We start from the raw sequence: 15,362 nt of genomic DNA on the forward strand, positions 1-15,362 counted from the left end.
CACACATCAGAAGGTGTTGGTGCACGTGGGGGCAGAGAAGCTGTGGAAGGTTGGAGCCAGGTGGAGCTCGGGCTCTGCTCCCAGGGAACAAGGGACAGGCTAAGAAAAAATGGCCTCAGGCTGTGCCAGGGCAGGTTCAGGTTGGACATCAGGAGGAATTTCTCCCTGGAAAGGGTGGTCAGGCCTTGGCAGGGGCTGCCCAGGAAGGTGGTGGAGTGCCCATCCCTGGAGGTGTCCAAGGAAGGGCTGGAGGTGGCACTCAGTGCTCTGGGCTGGGGACAAGGTGGGCATCAGGCACAGGTTGGACTCTTGCAGGGCTTTTCCAGCCTCAGTGTATCTGAGCAGGAGCACTGATCCCTACAGCCCTGAGGCAGCAGCAGACTGCCCTGCCAGGGGTACCTGTGGTGCCTGTGAGCATGAGGTGACCTGCTGGAGGTTCCTGTCACCCTGCTGAGCTTCTTCCTCATTTGCTGTGAGACCTCTGTTGCATCCAAATTGCCAACTGAGCCTCATTTGTTCATCCTTGCAAATAACATCCTCTTGCTGTTTAAATTGCCTGTGCAATGGCTCTTACGGGGAAACTCATAGGAAGTCAGTTAACTAATTAGAGCATTTTCTTTAATTAGTTTTGCAGCCTGCAACTCAGCAAGGTGCCTCTGACTTACACAGGGCTTGGTGCCAAGTGTGGCTGCCAGGAGGCATGAAGGTGACAGGCTGATGGCATGGTCACATTCAGAAAGTGAGGCACACAGCCAGATAATCTCCACTTAAATGCTGTTCCCGGGGGAAGGCTGCACTTCCCTCTGTAATGAGCTTCTGGATAGAAGCCTTCTCATCCTTAAATTCACTTCCTCACCAAAAACATTCACAGGCAGCATGCAGGGACTCCCTGAGGGCTGCTCCAGTCTGAGCCCAGCAGATGCAGCAGCTGGGTGGGGCTGCCCTGCCAGCTCAGGTGCCCCTCCAAGTCCTACTGTGCCCATCATTTCCCTGAGGATGAGCTCAGCTGGGATTCCCAGGCAGATTTGGCTGCCAGACTATAAAGTGGTCCTGTAAAAATTGTATCTTAATCCTCGAAGGCAGGAGCTCCTGGGCTTGCGCTGTGTCCTTGGGAAAACCAAGGAGAGAAGGCAATGGGAGAGCATTCCTGTCATAGAGGGATACAGAGCGTGGTCAGGGCCCTGCAGCCCATGCCGGCCTTCCCTCTGCACTCGACTTGCCCAGCTGATTCCTCTGGGAGCCAGAATCCATCTGAACCCAGCTCTTCCCTCTGCCAGGTGATAGGGATGCACTACTTCTCCCCTGTTGACAAGATGCAGCTGCTGGAAATCATCACCACAGACAAAACCTCCCAGGACACGGCGGCTTCTGCTGTTGCTGTTGGCCTCAAACAGGGCAAAGTTGTCATCGTGGTGAAGGTGAGGGGACGCTACACACAGCAGGGGCTGGGTAATGCATAAAAGGGCTTGTGCACTGAGGGGGGGTGAAACATGGCTGTGCACACACTGGCGCTGGCTGCTCCTCTGAGAAGTGAAAAGGGAGGTCAGAAAGGGGCGAGTGTCCAGATGATCCTCACGTGTCCCTTGGAGCAGCCATGCAAGGCCACCAGGCACAGGTGCAGGGCCAGTACGAGGAGCTGGCACTCCTGCCCCACACGGCTTCCAGGGCATCCCAGACAGAGCAGTCTGGACAGGACTGTCACCACCTCAGCTCCCTGGCAGGCTGCAAGGACAGAGTCAGTGAGCAGGAACCCTCCTCTGTCTGGGTTAAATATTGGGGGAGAGGGGCAGGAATACACAGAAAAGTGGATTTAAATTGGATATTAGGGAGAAATTCTTCCCTGTGAGGGTGGGGAGGTCCTGGCACAGGTTGCCTAAAGAAGCCATGGCTGCCCCATTCCTGAAATTGTCCAAGGCCAGGCTGGATGGGGCTTGGAGTAACCTGGGACAGTGGAAAGTGTCCCTGTCTTTTCCCTGATTCCTGAGGTTGCCAGTGATGCTGAGCACATCTCTCCTGTAGTGCTGGGAAAACTGGTTGTTAAAAAGTGCTCTGAGCAGCTCCAAAGGCCAGTGGGGACATGATGCTGCTTCCCTGAGCCTCGTCCCTGGCTCAGCTGCCTCCCTCAAGGGCAGTTTGCAGCTCATCTGTTGCTTCCTGACTTTGTGGGGAGCAGCAGAGGTAGAACAACTGGCTTATGCTGGTTTCCCTTGTGCTGAGCACCCTTTCCCTCACCAGTCTGTTGGGCTTGGTGAAGCAGCAGCCTGCTCTGGACCTGCAGACACTAGTTCAGATAAAAACACTGGGATGGGAACTTCCAGGGAGTAAGTTCATGGAAGCTGCAAACACTGCTGAGCTCTACGGGGGAAAAAACCCCAAACCAATTCTAGCAGTCAGTACCAGTGTTGGAGATGGGGTTTGGGGTGTCTGAACTGCAGCCTGGGCTGTGAACCACAGTTCTGGTGCTGCCAAGAACTCCCTGCTGCACTCTCTTCCCCAGGATGGGCCTGGATTCTACACCACCAGGTGCCTGGGGCCGATGCTGTCCGAGGTGGTCCGAGTTCTCCAGGTGAGTGTCCGTCAGCTACTGAGCATCCCCCAATAGTCATGGGAATTGCTTCTTGCTTGCCCAGAGCTGGGGTCAGCCTGGGTGTGGGCAGGAGGGGATGTGGGTCACTAGCCCTGGGTCTTGTGGTTGTCCCCAGCCTGCTCTTGGCTCCTCTTTGCAGTCAGTTAATGGGGCTGGGCTCTCTGTGCCACACTGGCTTTCCAGGACCTCATCCCGAGATCCCATTGCTTCCCCTCCTATCCTGCAGGAGGGCATTGACCCGAAGAAAGTGGATGCCATCTCCACGGCCTTCGGCTTCCCCGTGGGAGCGGCCACGCTGATCGACGAGGTGGGCGTGGACGTGGCCACACACGTGGCCGAGGACCTGGGCAAGGCCTTTGGCGAGCGCTTCGGAGGGGGCAGCATCGACCTCTTCAAGCTCATGGTGCAGAAAGGCTTCTTAGGTGAGCTGCTAAGCTGTTCCCAAGCTAAAGGGTGTCCCCTCTGCTCCAGGGAGAGCACCAGCATCCGTCAGCCTCTCCTGCCCCAGGTGAAAGCGGGGGGAGAGCAGCCCTGGGAATGGGGCAGGAATCCCTCCCACAGCAGCAGTGGTGGTGTTTGTCCTTTGGACCTCGAGAAGGCATTAGGGCCTGGCACAGTGGCAGCATCTTGCCAAGGGCACAGGTGGAGCTGGGTCCCTTCCCTCTGTCCCTGCTGAGGCAGCAGATCTGCCCTCTGAGGTACAGAGTGCTGGGAGGATCTGCTCCAGGAGCAGGAACAGCAGTCACAAAACAAGATCCAAGGTGTCAGGAGGAAACAGGACACGTGGCAGGAGATTACTTGTCTGCTTTGATCCTTGCAGGTCGAAAGGCAGGGAAGGGATTCTATGTCTACCAGGAGGGAGTGAAAAACAGGAGTGTGAATTCTGGCATGGATGAGATCTTGGAAAAGTTCAAGATGCCAGCAAATCCTGACGTGTGAGTACCTGTGTGTGACTGTGAGTACCTGTGTGTGATGCTGCAAGAGCCAGAGCTCCTCTGCCAGGGAGCCAGGCTGGGAGAGCTGGGGGTGTTCACCTGGAGAAAAAGAGGCTCCAGGGAAACCTTAGAGCCCCTTCCAGGGCCTAAAAGGGCTCCAGGTGAGCTGGAGAGGGACTTGGGATGGACTTTGAGGTCCCTTTCCACCCAAACCATCCATGATTCCATGATTATCCATGTCTGCAGCACTTGAGTGCCTTTGCCCAGCTCAGGTGAGGAGGGAGCAGAGTCCTGGGTTACCCTGGTGAGAGACTGGGGGGGTGTCTTGTGAAGAAGGACATGGGGAATGGCTTCCCAGTGCCAGAGGGCAGGGATGGATGGGATATTGGGGAGGAATTGTTCCCTGGGAGGGCGGTGAGGGCCTGGCACAGGGTGCCCAGAGCAGCTGGGGCTGTTCCATCCTGGCAGTGTCCAAGGCCAGGCTGGACGGGGCTTGGAGTACCCTGGGACAGTGGAAGGTGTCCCTGCCCGTGGCAGGGGGTGGAACTGGATGAGCTCTAAGGTCCCTTACCAGCCCAAATGGGTTTGTGATTCCATGACATTGCTGAATGCAGAGGCTGATCAAGCCCTTTTATTCCAAACACATCTGGGGACAATCCTGAGTGCCATGCTCCAGGAAACCCTGCTTGAGCACAGAGGCTGGACTAGAGGAGCCCCAGTGGTCCCTTCCAAACCATTCCATGATTCTTAGTGCCTGCTTCAGGAAACATCACAGAGCTTAGCCCTGATCCTCATGTGGATTGGGACACTCCCAGGGAGGCCGTTCCCACCCCCGGCTTGGCTCTGTGTCCCACCTGTGCTGGCCTCAAGTGCCGTCCCAGGGTTGGGCCATGCCCTGCCCAGGTGGGAATGCCCATTCCCTCACAGCCTCTCTCCTGCAGCTGCTCCGACGAGGACATCCAGATGCGCCTGGTGACGCGCTTTGTGAACGAGGCAGCCATGTGCCTGCAGGAGGGGATCCTCAGCAACCCCGTGGAGGGGGACATCGGTGCTGTGTTCGGCCTGGGCTTCCCACCCTGCCTGGGAGGTGAGTGCTCTGGGCTGTGCTTTGGGCTCCAAAGCTCCCTGTGGGCTGTAGCCATGTGGCAAGGCAGGAGTGAAGGCCAGGTTTGAGCTGCAGCCTGAGGAAATGGCCTCAAGCTACATCAGGGAAGGTGTAGGTGAGATACTGGGAACAGTTCCTTTATGGAAAGGGCTGTCCAACCTTGGCACAGCTGTGCAGAGCAGTGGTGGACTCCCCATGCCTGGAGGGATTTAAATCCCTGTGAATGTGGTACTTGGGGACAGGGGTTAGTGGTAGTCTCAGTAGTGCTGGGGAATGTTTGGACTTGGTCTCAGAGGGCATTTCCACCCTCAATTCCATGATTCTGATGCTGTCTCTTGCCACTGCTGCTGGAGTTCACCAAGGGCTCTTGGGCCCAAGGAGTTGCTTCTGCCCCATGCCTCATGCTTTCCCTCCTTGAGCCAAGTTCAGACTGAGGGAGCAGCCCCAAGGGACTTCTTAACAAGGGCCTGGAGGGACAGGACACAGGGAATGGTTTCCCATGGTTAGGATATTGGGAAGGAATTGTTCCCTGCAAGGGTGGACAGGCCCTGGCACAGGGTGCCCAGAGCAGCTGGGGCTGCCCCTGGATCCCTGGCAGTGCCCAAGGCCAGGCTGGATGTTGGGGCTGGGAGCAGCCTGGGACAGTGGGAGGTGTCCCTGCCCATGGCAGGGGGTGGCACTGGAATGGGCTTTTAGGTCCCTTCCCACCCAAACCATCCATGATTCCATGATTATCCATGTCCCAGCCTGTCCCCAGCACTCAAGTGCCTCTGCCCAGCTCAGGTGAGCAGGGAGCAGAGTCCTGGTACCCTGATGAGAGACTGGGGGGGTCTCTGGTGGGAAAGGATGAATGGGACAAAGCCGTTGTTTCTGGATGTTGGGACCCCTGCAGGCACCTTGGTGGTTCTCCCTTCCCTGTCAGCGCTGTGTCCCTGTCCCTGCAGGTCCCTTCAGGTTCGCGGACTCCTACGGCGCGCGGCAGCTCGTGGACAAACTGCGCAAGTACGAGGCCGTGTACGGCAGCCAGTTCACACCGTGCCAGCTCCTGCTGGACCACGCCAACAGCCCCAGCAAGAAATTCCACCAGTGAGGTGGCCTGGTGACACCCCGACAGCTCCTCCAGCCGGGCCCCGGCTCCCCACAACACCCCATTCTCCGTAGGTTAATCTCCAAAGCTCCCGGGGGAGGAAGGGAAGGAAAGAAGGAAGGAAGGAGGGGGGCAGCAGGTTGCCTCATGGCTTGTAGTCATTTCAAGTGCCTTATCAGCCACTGTGTGTTGGGCACATCCGTCCCGTGCCAGCCTGGGCCTGGGGGTCCGTGCTGGGGGAGGGAATTCCTGCTGTCTCTGCCTCTGTGCCATGGCCTCCAGAGCTCCCAGTCTGGCCAGTAGCATCCAGCAACGTGGCTGGAACCGAGGCCTTGCCTTTCCATAAACATCCACCAAAATAAAGCCCCGTCTCCTGGGTTTGGATTCCTGCTTCTCCTCCCATCTCCCTGAGGGAACGGCTCAAGTTGGGATTGACTGGTTCAGGCAGTGCCCTGGGATCCTGTCCATGGGGGCTGGGACCCATGGAGGGGCAGGATGGCAGCAGGACAAAGCACTGTCACCTCTGCCATCACGCAGGGGCTGTGGGGAGCCTCTGCCATCACGCAGGGGCTGTGAGGAGCCTCCAGCTCCCTCTGCCGCGGGAGATCCTGGCAGGAGATCCTGGCAGATGGACGCGCCTGTAATTGTGGATCGAGCAGCCAAAGGCCAGAAGGGCCCCCTGTGGGGAGAGCTCAAGTTAAACTAAAAGGCTTTAAATCTCCGGGCACCTGTCACTGGCCTAGCTCCCCCTCCCTGGCTTCCTTTCCAGCTTCCAGCCATTTTCCTGCGCCCTGGCAAGCCTTGGGCCAGGAGCTGAACAGTGCTGCTCTTCATGTCACCTCTCCCTGTCTTTCAAAGCTCCCAGACTGAAACTGGGCCAAGACATCATCTCCTCTGCCTCTGCTGAGTGCTGGGGGAGGCACGGGGCTGGGAACCAGCCTTCAGCCCTCCTGGGGAATTCAGCATTCCCGGCACCTGCCCCTGCTCTGGGAGCAGGGCCTGGGCTGCTGCTGCAGGCAGGGATGTGCCTGGGGCTCCCTCAGGCCACGGGCGCTTCCTTGCAGGCCCTGGCATTGCCCCAGGCACAGCTCAGACAGCCGCCTCTGCCCTTGGGGGGGACATGGATGGGAAGGGTCTGCAAGGAGGGGAGAGACCCCTCAGAGCATCCATCCCCCCAGTGGCCCCTCCCCCTCCTCCCCGAGCAAGGGCCTTCTCCAGGGGCTCATTACTCTCCCGTACATTTATTATGCTAATCCACAAGGATTAAGTTAAACCAGTCGACGCAAAATCCAGTGTTTTCCAGCCCGTTGGGGCCAAAATTACTGTCCAGTGTTAAAACGGGAAGGGGGAGGGCTGGGCGAGGGGGGAGGAGAACCTGCAGCATCAGAGAGGGACGGGAGCGGGGCCACTCAGAGCCGCGGTCCAGGTGCCGTGGGGGCCCCGGCGTGCAGGGAGCCCCCGGCGTGGCACTAGATCTTGGGGCGCCAGCCCTTGATGAACTGCATGATCTTCTTCACCTGGAGCTTGGTGAGGCGGAAGTCGTCGGCCAGGATCTCCTCGCTGAGCTGCACGAAGATGCTGCCGTCGATGCGCTCGCGGGCGAAGAAGCTCACGACGTCCTCGGAGAGGCCGATGAAGCGCAGGCACTTGGACACCTCCTCCAGCGACAGCGCCGAGAGGTCGGCGGGGGGCAGCCAGGCCGGGCTGTCCCCGCTGGGCCGGGGGGCGGCCGGCGGGGCCCCCCCGTCGCCCCGCGCCGCCGGCGGCACCTCGATGACACCCTGGGCCAGGTACAGGCGGGTGACGCCCTCGGCCCCGCGCAGGACGGCGGGGGACAGCGGGGCCGCCCCCCGGATGACGATCCCATCCCCGTCCAAGCCCTTGGGGGGCCGAGGGGGGGCCGCCGGCTCCTCGGCGGGGGCGAAGGGTTCCGGCGAGGAGGAGGAGGAGGGGGCGGCCGGGGCCGAAGGCGCTTTGGGCCACTCGGGGCTCTCCGGCCACTCGGCCGGGCCGGCGAAGGGGTTGAGCGCCCCGAAGGGGGCAAAGCGCTTTTGGGGGTGCGGGGGCTTGAGGCGGGGGCAGCTGCGGAAGGGCTTCAGGGGGGGCTCGGCCCCCAGCAGCGGCGTGGAGCAGCCGCTGCCCGCCCCGGCGCCCGGCTCGGGGAACGCCCAGGGGTCGGACCAGGAGCTGGGCGCGGGCTGGGCGGGGGGCAGCGGCCGCCCGGGGGGCTCCGCCGCCTTGCAGTCGGCCCAGGTGCAGGGGTAGCAGTACAGCGAGTAGGCGTCGGGCGAGGGCGAGCCGCTGCCGCTCCGCGGGGCCGACCTGCCGGAGCGAGGGCAGTGTCACCATCACCCCCCGCCTGCGTCCCCATCCCCGGGCTCCAGCTACCCCCCCCCCCCCCACCGCCCACCCCGGTGTCCCCGGAGCAACTCACCCGTCGTGGAGCCCCGAGGAGTAGTACGAGAGGCTGGGGCTGGGCGAGGGCGCGGGCGCCAGCTTCGGGCAGCGCAGGGGGGCCGGGGGGCTGCAGGGGGCCGGGGGGCGGCTGCCCCGGGGCGGCACCGGGGGCGCGTTCAGCAGCCGGCACTCCTCCTTCACCTGGAACGGGGGCAGCGCCGTCAGGGCCCCAGGGGGAGCTGGGGATCCCCGCGGCTGGAGGGGGTGACGGGGGGCTCGGCGACAGCCGGTCCTGCCGAGCCACGGAGCTCTAGGTGCCAGTGGGGAGACTTGGGACCCCCTACCCCATGGTGCGAGGAGACCAAAATATTGGGGTACCCCGTGGTGAAGGGGAGCCTGAAATTTTGGCTACTCCGTTGTGCAGGGAAGCCCAGAGGATTTGGGTACTGCACGGTTCTGGGCAGCCCAAGAGCTTCAGGTACTCCATGGTGCAGAGAGCCCTGGAGAACCGGGGATACCGCGGTGCAAGGGCGGCCCTGAGGATCTGGTGATGGGCAGCCCTGGGGGAGTGAGGTCTGAAGATCTGGGTGACCGAGCAGAGTTGGGGAGGGACCCCAAGGCCAGGGGACAGGGAGCCTGGGGGGGGGGCGGGCTGCCCTGCCATGGGGCTGGCCTCGCTACGGAGTGTCTGACAGGACCCCAGCGATGTCATTCCCCATCCCTGGGGACAGGACCGGGCTCTTACCGCCTCCGATTTGGGTGGCACAGGGGGTGGGGTGTCCCCGCGGGGCTCGTCCCCGGGGCGGTGCGGGGAGCCCCGCGGGGTGACAGCCCCGAAGGACACGAGGTCCGGCCGGCCGCCGGTGCTGCCCAGCTCGCAGCAGCCCTCGGGGCTGGGATTGCTCCAGAGCTCCTCGTAGGGAATCTCCAACGGCTCCTGAGTCCTGAACTCGGGCTCGGCCCAGTCGGGCGTCATGTACTCCCGGTCGGGGTCGGGGAAGTCGGGCAGCGGCGGGCGCGGGGTGGCCCCGGCGAGGCCCCGCGGTCCCTGGCAGCGGGCGGGGGGCTCCCGGGGACCCCCGGAGCCGCAGGCACAGAGGGAGAGGCGCTGCAGGGGCTGGCTGAGCTCGTCGCGGGCGCAGGCGGGCAGGCAGAGCCGCAGGCGCCGCGGGCTCGCACATTCCTCCAGGAAGTCCGGCTTGGCCTCGCGCACGGCCCGCGAGTACTCGTCGGGGTTGAAGCGGTCGTGGCAATACGCGGCGCTGTCCCGCAGCAGCTTCTCCAGCTGCGGGTCCCCGGCCAGCAGCCCCTCGGGCAGCTGGAAGCGGGGCATGTCGGTGAGCAGCAGGAAGTGGAAGGGCACCAGCTCCTCCCGGCGCAGGATGCAGCACAGCACCACCGTCTTGGAGATGATGCTGACCAGCTTGTAGCAGTGGCCCTCGCGGATGGCGTGCAGGTCGTAGGGGTTGCGGGCGGGCCGGCTGGGCACGGCCACGTTCACGGGCAGCCGCACCTTCTCGATGATGCTGCGGATGGTGTGCTCGCCCTCCTGCAGCCGCAGCTCCAGCGGGCTGCGCGTGCTGAAGCGGCCCTTGCACTGGAAGGGCAGGCTCAGGCTCTCGTTGGTGCGGTGGTTCATGCAGATCAGGCACGGCATCTTGCCCTTCACCTGCCGCGCCCCCGCCGCCGGCGCCGCCTTGCCCAGCTTGCGCAGGAGGGTGTTGAAGCGCGACTTCTCCTTCACCGTCTTGGCGCACAGGATCTCCGCTTGCCCCATCAGCGTCAGCTCGTCCCCCGCGTTCAGCGTGAAGTTGTAAACCTCGCTGTCCTCGCTGAACTCCCCCGACACCACCTGCCCGCGACAGCCCCAACGTGGCACCCGCTGCCCTGCCCCGCGCCCCTGACACCCCACCACCATCCCTGGTATCCCACCACCATCCCTGATGTCCCCCACCATCCCTGATGCTCCACCACCACTCCCTGCTGTCCCACTGTTCTCTCCTGATGTCCCGCTTTCCCACACTCCCCCGTTTATTCCCACCACCCTGCAGTGGTGTCCTACCAATACTCCCAATATCCCACCACTCACCCCTGGTGTCCCACCCCCAACCTTTGCTGTCCCACCATCCTCTCCTGATGTTCCACCAACCCCCGAAGTCCCTGTTGCCTCACCCCTACTCCCCAGTATTCCCCTCCTGTCCCACCACTGTCCTCGGTGTCCCTTGACATCCCACCACTCCTCCCTGCTGTCCCACCAGTGTCCCCTGCTGCCCCAGCCCCATCCCCTGCAGTCCCCCAGGACCTTCACGCTGAAGGTGATGGCCTCCATGACAAAGATGCGGTCTGGGAAGATGCTGGCCACCTCCTCCACGCTGTTGAAGTACTGCACGGGCTCGCGGAGGTCCCGGTCCTGGTCCAGCAGCTTGAACTTCCCTGCGGGGACCCCCGAGCCCGCCAAGGTGAGAGGAGCCCGACTGTTCACAGGGACCTGCTGTCACCCCCCCGGGACCAGCACAGCCCTTCACGGGGGGCAGCCACCCCTGAGGCAGCCTGGGGTCCCCACCACATCTCTGGGGACACTCCCGTGGGCTTTGCCAGTGTCCAAAGTGCTGCAAGGGGACCCCAGAGCATCCCCCGGCGCTGCACCCCCCACAGCAGCACCTGGGGGGTTTCTGGGTGGGACAAGGCACAGGGCACACGGGGTGTCTCAGCAATGCCACTCGGCACCCCCAGAGCTGCGGGAACCCCCCAAAAGCGTCCCTGTGAATGGAAGAACACGCCCAGAGCAGCCCAAATTGCAAGGGGTGCCCATTACCCCCCAAAACCCCGTCCCAGCCCTGCCAGATCAGTGACCCCGCTCCACCCACACCTCGGGTGGAAGAGACACCGGGAAGGGGCGCTGGGCAGCGGGGGCTCGGCGGCGGCAGCAGCGGGGAAAGGCAGGAGCGGGAGCTGCGGCCACAGCAAAGCCGCCGCCACCGGCATCGGCTGCCGGGGACGGACCTGAGGGGAATATTAATCCATCGCCGCGCCCGGCCGGCGGAGCTGGGACACCAGAGCTGCGCCACGGCTGCCCCTCGCTTGGCTCTGGGGGCACCCGAGGCTGGAGCCGGGTCAGCCCCACATCCCGGGGCACCGCTGGCACGGCCGAGCCCCCGAAGGCTGTTAACACACTGCCCAGCCCCCCTCCATCCCCCGGGGGACGGGTGATTAACCCCTCCCCCGCTCCATTTCCCATTATTTATTTATTAGCAGGGCTCATTACCGCCATGGAGCACTTAGAGGGGTCATTAAGGCTCTGGCGGCTGCCGGCAGAGGCAGCTCAGCACCTTCGTCTGCACTGCCGGCCCCAACCCATCCCCATCCTCATCCCAGCCCCAGCTCCTCCCCATCCCAGCCCATCCCCTCCTCATCACTCTCCCTGTCCCCATCCCTTCCTCATCCCATCCCAGCTCATCCCTGTCCCTTTTCTTCATCTCTTTCCCATTCCCAGCTCTATCCCATCCTACCCCATCCTCATCCCTGTCCTTGTCTGCATCCCATCCCGTCCCATCCTAACTCGTGTCCCTATTCCATTCTATCCTTATCCGCATCCCCAACCCATCCCTGCCCGTGTCTCCATCCCAATCGTATTCCCCTCCCATCCCTGTCTCCACCATCCCATCCAATCCCATCCCTATCCCTGTCAGCCCCCTCTGCAACCCCTGCAGCTCTGCCAGGAACAGCCCCCAAACCAGAGCATCCCCTACCCCAGACTGGACCTTACTGGAGCAGCCCCAGCGGGCAGGGGGGGCAGGTCCCGGCTCTGCTGGCCCAGGGACACCAATTCCCGTTGTCCCGGTTGTCCCCAGCCCCCCACCTGGGTACTGGAGCGGGATGTCGATTTTGGGCCCGATGACGTAGTGTCCCTCCTCCAGGCTGTGGGCTGTCACCGTCGTCCACTGCCGGCACGAGTGGACCAGCAGCACGTCCTGGGCTGTCACCCCCTCCACGCGCTCACCTGCGGGGGGACAGGGCTGTCACCACCGCCAGGCCCCCCCGCCCCCGGCGCCGCTGGACGGACGGACGGACAGAGCGAGGGATGAGCAGGTGCCGCTGCCAAGAGCCGCCAGTTGCCCGGGAAACAATTTCTTTGTCCCCCCTGAAAAGCTGCAGCCGCCGCAAACAAGAAGTTTATTGAGTCGGGGCCGGCGCAGGCCCCCCCGGGAGCCCTCCAGAACCGCGGCACCCCGACACCCCCAGGGCCCCGCACCCACCCCGCACCCGGGATGGGCCCTGCACCCCCCGCTCCCCACTCAGCCTGGGCGGGGGTCACGGCCAGGCCCCCCCAGCCAGGCCGTGTCCCACCAGGGAAGGTGGTGAGGGGACACGGTGGCTCCCAGCCCCTGCCAGCCCGGTGCCAGCGCCTCCGGAGTGTCACCGGGAAGGGTGACAGTGGGGGCAGCCTGGGCCCCACAAGTTCCCCCCCCACGGGGCAGGAGGCCAGGGACCCCCCTGAGGGGCAGCCCCCGGCCTCCCCTGCCCCAGCCCCCCCCTGCCCCGAAGGATCCGACCAGAGCAGCCCTGGAGCTGGGACAGCAGCTTGGTCATGTCTCACCTGGCCCCCAGCCTTCCTCCCTCCTCCCTCCTCCTCAGCACTCCAGACTTCTTCCTTCCCCTGGTCCCTCCAGTCTTTCTCCTCCTCATCCCTTCAGCCTCTTCCAGACTACTCTTCACCCCTCCAGCCCTCCTCTCTCCCTCCACCTCCTCCTCACTTCTCCAGTCACCATTCCCTCTCCTCACCTCTCCATCTTTCCTATCTTCCTCTCTCCACTCTCCATCCCTCCCTCCAAGCCTTCCTCCCTTCTCTTCACTCTCAAGCCTTCCTCACTTCCCCATCCCTCTGCCCTCCACGGCTCCTTCCTCCTCATCACTCCAGTCCCCTTCCCTCCTTTTCTTCCCCCCAGGCTTCCTCTCTCCCTCCCTCCTCCTGATCCCTCCGTCCTTCGTCTCTCCCTTTCCCCCATCACTGCAACCTCCCTCCCTCCTCCTCCTCACTCTCCAACCTTCCTCCCTCCCTCCCCATCCCTCCGCCTTCCACCCCTCCCTCCTCCTCATCACTCCATCCTTTCTCCCTCCTCCTCATCACTCCAGCCTCACTCTCTCTGTCCCTCCATCCTCCTTCCCTCCCCTCCCCTGGTCCCTCCAGCCTTCCTCTCACTCTCCTCCTCCTCCCCATCACTCCAACCTCCCTCCCTCCCTCCTCCTTCTCGTCCCTCCAGACTTCATCCCCCCCTCGTGTCCTCCCCCGCCGGGCTCACCCTGCCCGAGGCAGACGAGGGTGGGCAGGCGGCACTGGCTGACGATGGCGTCGAGGGGCAGCGCCGCGGGGCTCCAGCGGAGCCGGGCCAGCCCCGCCGCGAGCTTCTCCATCGCATCGCGGCTCAGGCCGGCCCCGGGCCGGGCTCCATCGCCGCCGCCGCCGGGCCGGGGCCGGGGGCGGGGGGCGGCGGGAGCGGGGCAGGAGGAGCCGCCCCCCGCCCGCCCCCAGCCCCTCCTGCCCGCCCGCCCCGGCAGGCGGAACCCCCCCCGGCGGGGGCGGGAGAGGCGGCGGCGGGCGGGGACCCCCGTGCGGGACACCCCATCGGGACCGGGCATCCCCCGCCGCCCGGGCATCCCCCCCAGGGCCGGGCATCCCCCGCCGGGCCGCTCCGGGGGTGTCCCGGGGGGGACGCGCTGCCCCGCGGGGGGGAGGGGGGCGGCTCCGCCCGCGCCCTCGGGATCCCGGGGCTCAGCCCCGGCTCGCTCCGGGGTCCCGGGGACTCGGCTCTCTCCGGCCGCCGAGGGAACGGGGCGAGGGGCGCCCCAGGGATCCTTCCCCCATCCCGTCCTGCTGCCGGAGGCGCGGAGTCGCCGGGAGCTGCCGGGGGGGCCCAAGCGGGGGCTGAGAGGGGCACAAGGGACCCGTGGGGGACAGGCGGGGGACCCCCATGCCGCCCCACACCCCGATGTGGGTCCGCGCTGCCGCACGGACGCGGAGCCCAAATGGCACCGGCACCGGGAGAGGGTGCCAGGGACATCACAGTCGGGGGGACCCCCGGCAGGGACGTCACCGTCACCCCGAGCGGGGACTCCGCACCCTGGGGACTCCCGGCCACCCTGAGCTGGGGACACCGGACCCGGTGGGTCCCCGCACCCCTCGGTCACCCACAGCCCGGGGGGCCGAGAAGCCCCGGTCCTGCTCTGTAGCGTCTCGTCCGGGCCCCCCCACCCCCGGTCCTTTGCTGGCTGCATCCTCACTCCCTGGGCAGCTGGAGACTGGGCTGAGGAGGATGAAGGAGTGGAGGAAGCAGCAGGTGCTGGCAGGGCCGGTGCCCAGCCCTGGGGACATGTCACCGTGTGCTGTCACCTGCCCCCCAATCCAAGCACAAGGGGAGGCTCCTGGACAGGGCGGAGCAGGGAGTGGATGGAGCAGAGATGGAAGAATGAAAGGGATGAAGCAGGAACAGGGAAGGAGCGGGGATGGGATGAACCAGGGATGGGGAAGAGGCAGGGAAAGGAAAGGAGCACGTATGGAACAGAGCAGGGATAGGATAGAGCCGGGATGGGGACAGCAAGGAGGATGTAGCAGCAAGAGGAGGATGGAGAAAGACCCAAGCCTCACTGCCGGGGTCACACGGGCAAGGAGGAGCTGGGAGCTGCTGGACGGCGCCCATGGGGGAAGGTCCCTGCCAGGTCCCCCCCTCCCCGAGGATCCCCAGGAGTTCCCCCTCAGAATCCCCCATCCATGGATGGCTGTGCAGGGCTCCCACGCCCTGAGCCCCCGGGGACAGGGGACAGATGAATTCCCCTTCCCAGTGCAGGACGCGGGTGAGTCCCCGGGATCGGAAGGATTTGGGATCGCCGAGCTGCTCCCCGCGGCCTCCTCCCCTCCCAGGGACTGCCGAGGACCGCGGCCATGACACACTCCCAGCTTTATTCCCACCAGCGGCACAAAAACAGCCTCTCCCGGATACCGGCGCCATGGGAACGGGGACACCATGGCAGCTGGGACACCGCGGCAGTGGGGACACTGTGGGAACAGGGACACCGCGGCAGCGCGAGGGTAGCAGCAGAAATGGATCCTCTGCTGTCGCCGGGATGGTCCCTTGCTGGGCTTTGCTGGGGGGGACGTCCCCGAGCCCCCAGCGGCTGCAGGAGGCCCGGGAACACCCAGCTCCGGGGGCTGGAGAGCTGGCAGAGGGGACTGGCAAGGGCGGCTACGGAAGGACA

The 15,362-nt window shown here is 64.4% G+C and overlaps 2 protein-coding genes across 2 annotated transcripts in view; one reads left to right on the forward strand and one right to left on the reverse strand.

Annotated features, from left to right (window-relative positions):
* HADHA (hydroxyacyl-CoA dehydrogenase trifunctional multienzyme complex subunit alpha) overlaps positions 1–6,098 on the forward strand; it is a 31,829-nt gene extending 25,731 nt beyond the window's left edge. The window contains exons 15-20 of the mRNA XM_069011916.1: positions 1,278–1,418; positions 2,498–2,566; positions 2,814–3,009; positions 3,408–3,522; positions 4,464–4,609; positions 5,572–6,098. Of these exons, the coding sequence (XP_068868017.1) occupies positions 1,278–1,418; positions 2,498–2,566; positions 2,814–3,009; positions 3,408–3,522; positions 4,464–4,609; positions 5,572–5,717 (813 nt within the window). The 3' untranslated portion in view covers positions 5,718–6,098. The remainder of the gene's footprint in view (positions 1–1,277; positions 1,419–2,497; positions 2,567–2,813; positions 3,010–3,407; positions 3,523–4,463; positions 4,610–5,571) is intronic.
* A 984-nt stretch (positions 6,099–7,082) lies between these two features.
* GAREM2 (GRB2 associated regulator of MAPK1 subtype 2) lies at positions 7,083–13,523 on the reverse strand. The gene is made up of 6 exons (XM_069011915.1): positions 13,412–13,523; positions 11,971–12,111; positions 10,414–10,544; positions 8,857–9,963; positions 8,149–8,312; positions 7,083–8,036 (listed from the first exon to the last, which is right to left on the reverse strand). The coding sequence occupies exons 1-6, from the start codon at positions 13,521–13,523 to the stop codon at positions 7,184–7,186; spliced, it is 2,508 nt and encodes an 835-aa protein (XP_068868016.1). The 3' UTR covers positions 7,083–7,183.
* Between the last annotated feature and the right edge of the window lie 1,839 nt (positions 13,524–15,362).

The sequence above is a fragment of the Aphelocoma coerulescens genome, chromosome 3 (assembly GCF_041296385.1).
Source record: "Aphelocoma coerulescens isolate FSJ_1873_10779 chromosome 3, UR_Acoe_1.0, whole genome shotgun sequence".
Taxonomy (NCBI): Eukaryota; Metazoa; Chordata; class Aves; order Passeriformes; family Corvidae; genus Aphelocoma; species Aphelocoma coerulescens.